This window comes from Montipora capricornis, chromosome 4 (assembly GCF_036669925.1).
Source record: "Montipora capricornis isolate CH-2021 chromosome 4, ASM3666992v2, whole genome shotgun sequence".
Classification (NCBI taxonomy): domain Eukaryota; kingdom Metazoa; phylum Cnidaria; class Anthozoa; order Scleractinia; family Acroporidae; genus Montipora; species Montipora capricornis.
This window is the reverse complement of record NC_090886.1, coordinates 36,619,342-36,625,163: the sequence shown is the minus strand read 5'-3', so window position 1 is coordinate 36,625,163 and position 5,822 is coordinate 36,619,342. Positions and strand designations below refer to the sequence as shown.

General features: G+C 40.0%; 1 protein-coding gene across 1 annotated transcript in view; it reads right to left on the bottom strand.

Moving 5' to 3' along the window:
* The window catches only part of LOC138046868 (latrophilin-like protein LAT-2), a 25,405-nt gene extending 22,525 nt beyond the window's left edge, over window positions 1-2,880 (bottom strand). Inside the window, exons 1-3 of the mRNA XM_068893449.1 lie at window positions 2,812-2,880; window positions 1,681-1,774; window positions 1,052-1,101 (exon numbers count right to left, since the gene is read on the bottom strand). Of these exons, the coding sequence (XP_068749550.1) occupies window positions 1,052-1,101; window positions 1,681-1,774; window positions 2,812-2,876 (209 nt within the window). The 5' untranslated portion in view covers window positions 2,877-2,880. The remainder of the gene's footprint in view (window positions 1-1,051; window positions 1,102-1,680; window positions 1,775-2,811) is intronic.
* Between the last annotated feature and the right edge of the window lie 2,942 nt (window positions 2,881-5,822).

Genomic DNA, 5,822 nt, shown 5'->3' with positions numbered 1-5,822 from the left:
ATCAAGGAATTAGTGGAGATAGAGACCCCCTTGATGAGCTCCTGTCCACGTGCGCGAAGGACCATGGGTAAGAAAATATGGTGACTCATCTGTTCGAAAAAATTTGGTTTTGGTCCCTGTACGAGCATACGTCCACCCCTCCATGTATGACAATGTGACCAGAATCACGTGATCATATCGCGGGCTCAAGTTTAGAGCTTAACCAGGCGGCTATATTCCAGCTAGTTTACGTAAATCATTTTATGATCAATTGACACCTGTCAAAACAAGGCATCGGCTGAGTAGTAACACGTGACCATGTCGAGGGCTCAAGTTTAGAGCTCATCGAGGTCAGCTGTTGACCGCTGACCAGGTACTGGGTTTCGATTGGATCGCAGGCTCAAGCCAGGTTAACTTATTGTAAGAATAAATAAGCCGGAAGCTCCGCTTTTAGGCTTGGCTAAATCTATATATCACACAAATATTGTTTAAAGTGTCTATGACAGATTTTTCTTCATTTACTCAATTGAAAGATCATGGTTTTCTGAGATGAAAACAATGAAAAAAGTTCCATATCGATTCTCCTGCCATGCGGCCTTTAGAATGAAATATCAACATTTTCACTTCCGGGGAAGAAGGGATACAAAACCGCGCTAGTAAGGAGACTAGTGTTAGCACAACTGTGACGTCAACTGACGGCTGTCTGTGCCGTATCGCCCGAAGCGGGAAATACCATAATCATCTTTGTTTGTCTACCCAAATTTTTGAGTAATCATTGTATTTGTTTTCTCTTGGGACCAAGCCCCAAGAGAAGCTGGAAACAATGCTTATGCAAAATTTGGGTAGACAAACAAAGAGTATTATGGTATTTTCCGCTTCGGGCAATTGACATTCCCAGTCTCCTTACGAGCGCGGTTTTGTATCCCCCGTCCCCCAGAAAGTGAAAATTTCGATTTTTAAAAGGCTGGAAATCAGTATGGAATTTTTTGGGTTTTTTTAAATCTCAAAAACGATGATGTTTCGATTGAGTAAATTAAGAAAAATCTGCCATATACATTTTAAGTTTTCTTACTTGCATTCTGAGATATTCCAGGACACACATTCTCTATCATTTCCTGCGGACTAAAGTCAAGTAAACTTCTTGGAACTTGTACAACTATCAATCCCAGTAAAAGCAATTAAAACTCTGCTCTGACGAAAGCTATAAGATTAAACTTAGTTAAATTCTCAAATAGACACAATAGGCGCGTCTTCGATGCTGCGGACGAAGAAAAAATAATGACCAAAATATTGATCACGCCATCCTATTTCTTCCAATTTGAATATGTCAAATTTACTTTTTTACGACAAAATCAGTTAAACTGCAAGAAGAGCTAGGCGAGCGATCAGTATCACAGATCATAAGTTTAGGATGATGATCTTTTTTACGAAAGGTTGAGATCCATTGATTTATTAGCCAATCATACTAAAAGGCCTTTTAACCGGACTGAACAGATTTAGCAAATAAATTGCATGTTGCGTCTGTTCAGTAATAGATCCCGCATGACGTCAAAATGTGGCAAGAACAAAAACGTGGCATACGAAGCGGTGTCACAATTTGGCGTCTTCTGTGATTGTTTTTTGATGACGCCAGCTATGCGTCTGTCCTTCTAATGTGAGAACAAATAATGCAAAATGAGTGTATTATGTAATCACTGATACCTTCAAGTTCTTAAAGACCAAGGTGACACTTTTTAGCAATTCTGCTTTTGAAGGAGGAAATAGTGAAGCTGACATTATATTGGTGTTAATCGTCCTGTAAGAGAAACAAACAAACAAACAAACAAACAAAAAAAAACCGAATGAAGTTAAGATAACGAGACAAGACTAAAAGTGACATTAACATCAGACTTCAGCAAACCGATCGAGGGAAGAAACAAATTATGGTCTATTAGGATCCACCTGACACTTCGTTGGGAAGTAATTTCTTTATGATTTTCTTGGCTTTACGTTTTGACAACAAGGAAATTAAATGTGTATTTATAAAGCGTGAAGAAGTTGAACAGGACATAAAACACATAAAATGTACGTGACCACCCCCTCCTCCCACCCTACCCAACATGTACCTGTAGTTTTTCAGGCTTTCAACTCTTTATAAGGTGGGGGAAGGGGTAACTGCTCTTGAGTTTTAAAATGTGTTATCTCTTTTGGAAGTAATTTTGAAATCATGGATAACCGCGAGTTTCAAATGACCGTCCAAAGGAATTTTGTCCACGTAGTATTTTTCGTATCCTGATGGCGTACAACAAAACAGTCATGCCGATATGTAGGGGAATACTTTGGATTTTCCTTAGTTTGCGTTTAACAAAAAAAAAGCGAATTATTCCCCCACACTTCGACTCTGTTCTTTTGTTCTTTCACCATTCAAAATCACCTTTTTCTTGGCATTCCAGGCGCACCTTAACCACCACAAATACATTTAGGGTTTCGCAGAGTACGAGATTTCGTCATTGTGCCGAGAGCTGGCGAAAAAAAAAGGTTCAACGTTTGTTTATCCTTGTTGCAGCTCTTCTCCGAAAAAATTTGAATGTTGAATACGAATTGAAAGCTGACCATTCACCACGAAAGCGAAGTTGAACGAAACAGAAGACGAGCCTTGTTCCGTTCAACAAGTTGCCAGTGGCTGAACGACGTGAAATGACCGTTTTCCAGTCTCAAAAGATCATGATAACACAGTCTCTCGGCTTGAACATTTTTTGATCATCAAATGTTTTAAAACGTTAAGACGTGTGCCTTGAGCTTAATATAACCAAGGGGGACTTACAGTGATCAAGTAGAATGGCGAGGGCATACCTGTTTTTATTCGTGTTGTTTGCAGTTGTAAACAGTCTATGTAGTTTTTTATATCTCACTCCCATAACTACCGAGCCTGCATAAGGAAAACGAAAGAATCTAAAGTAAGTAACTAGTTTGTTCATCAGTATAATTGGAGCTGCAATCAATGGAGTTTCCGTGAAATCAATCATTTCATATGTAAGTGGCAAATCACAGTCAATCATATGGCCCGTTCATAAAGCGATGAAAATTCATCAGATATTGAAGTGTCTTCGTAAGAGAAGGCACTTGCTATTTCACAAACCCGCGCAGCAGGGATATACAACCAAGACCCGAGTGTCTAGTTTACCACGAAAACGGGGCATTCGCAAATTAATATGTTAAAGTATCCCTGCGACCAAAAAATCAATTTTTATTTTTCTTTGGATTTCAAAACTATGTTAACTAAAACACTAAGCGATCAAAGTTTTAGGCCTTGATTTGAAAAAGACACTTGTTTATTTTAACTGGAATTTTCCTATTTAATTGTCCGCCATTACTAACTTTAAGATCTTGAGAGTGCTGGATCGAGGAGAAAATTACGTCAAAGGCTCACTAGTTTAAAAGTCAACACGATCTACAATACAATACAATTAATACAATACAATACAATACAATACAATACAATACAATGTTCTTTATTTTGAGAGGGTAATACATGATTAACCCAGTAAAGAGTTTTCTAACACATGGCCCTCAAATGAAGGATTATCCTTCATTGTCAGTTTGCCTTAAATGAAGTATTATCCTCCATTTTGATCACTCTGTCCCAGGACTTGTGGTAGCAAATAAAGAGAAAAAAGGTAAAAGCGGCCACTGGACAGGATTTCAACCCGGAGCACCCACTTTCAAGGAACTGTTTTTATCCACTTAACCACTAAAGATCAACTGACTAGAAGATGTGCCGATTATTTACCAAAACTAATTAGTATATATATAAAATCACTGCTGAATAATGGTGTAAGTCTAAAGCTTGATTTTAAAAAGGTTAGCTTTCTCTTGATGTTTGGCAACCGCGACATTATTCACTGTGTAAGTTTGCTTCTTAGCCAGTGTTAATACACGTTTACAGCGGAAGAAAAATTAGTGACATTAATGGTTAAGTGAAGGGGTTATTCATCTCACATTCCCAAGTTCGCGTTCTGTGAGTCCAGACGTTGGGGTTCTGCTTTTAAAAGAAAAGCATTGTTCATTTCCCATGAACCCTATCAGGCTTTCAGTGTCCAAAATGAGCGATAATACTGCACTTGGAAGAAAGTGACAATTAAGAATAATCCTTCAATTAAAGGAGAAACTTGGCTGTTAAGAATGCAATGCGTGTGTACGACGTAGAATTAATAACAAGCACGGGAATTTTGAGCTTTCAGACTTTTAAACTCGTGTTTTGTATATATAATGAGCTGCATTCACACCCTGAAATTTTAAGCTAGTGAGCCGGTGAGGACGTCACGTTTCCCTGGACCCAACCCTCTGAAGTTCAATGGGTCAGTTTTGTTCCACTCAAAGTAAACGGCCTTTGGATAAAAATCAAAGCTTCAAATCAAAATTTTTGCCAGTCAGGTGTTAAGGAAACACACTTTCAGAATCTGAAGATAAAAAGGAAGTGATTTTTTTTTTTTACAGAGGCACTCTAAGGGAGAATTTTCTTCTTTCAAGCCCGTTAAATCACATCATTATGAAATGATAACTTGTTCTGTTATGAGCCAAGAATGCTCGGTGAAAGAACCCCGAGTGCTTGTGGGCAGGAGTCGAGATATTGACGTTCGGATGCCCGTCCACTGAGCCGCGGGAGATTTGTGGCAGCTTAGGCCGTTCAACTAGATTCATGTCAAAAACTCCCTTTATAATGCGAACGGGCAAATGATGGTATATTGGAACATGAAGGAGATTGGGTAATTTAACGCACCGTGTTGCTCAGTACGGCCCGCTGCAGGGGCACCCAACGAGCCATTCTCTCAAAATTCATCAAAATATAACATGGCCATGAAATAAACCACAAATTAGCCTTTTTGGAGCAATTTCTCTGCCTGCTGGGAATCTGTTCCGCACTCCCAGCAAAAACAGACCAAAAATTTTGTTTGCCAGCAGCGCCGGGCGGATGTTTTCCAGCCAGCAACCATAAAAACGACAATTTATTACATCGTACGCCAAAACGAGCGTGGAAAAAGGCCCTAGATCTGGCGTTCAGTTGAACGGGGAGGGGGAGGGGGAGGGGAGGGGGAGGGGGAGGGGTGTGGTGGGAAGGAAAATAAAAAGGATACATTGACTTCGAATAACCGTCACAAAAATTATTTTTCCCAGGAGGGGCGCGACCGCGAGGAGATTGAGGACAATTTGCGAGGACAACAACAATCTTATCCCCAGCAACTTCCCATTACTTCTTTTCCACCAAGCAAATACCTCCCCCCCACCCCTTTCCCCCGCGGAACACCTCCGATGTGTGTCCTTGCCGCTGCACAACCTGCTAAATATGAAATTTTGATGCAGTCCTCCGCTCTGTCGATCCGCTCTGTCTTGATGGAACCGTTTTCAGCAAGTTGTTGTTTATGCGAAATAAACTTGCGAAACTGTTTACATTTTGCAAGCAACTGATTAAAAAAACTAACAAGATTTATTCGTTTTCAGATTTTTAGGACTGCTCATGAACGTTCCGCTTGAATTTAACTACTTTCCTTTTCCACGCACGCCTTCTTACCTCAGAGATCTAGTAAATATGTTAATAAACTCGTTTTCTTGGTCCGTATTGTAAGTTCGAGAGCCTGTTCTTTTTTTTCGCGAGCTTCGCGCTTCTAGGCTTTTGATTGTGCTGCCATAATTTTCGGCTTAATTGGTGGAAACTAGCTTGATTTTTGCAGATTATTAAAAAACAGCACTTCTAGCATAGTCGGTAGATATTGATAAGCCTGAAACCAGCCGCATTCGCGGTTTAGAAACGGAGAGAGAGCCTCCCTAAGAGGCTGGCATTCTGGCACGAGATGACGGAAGTTGCT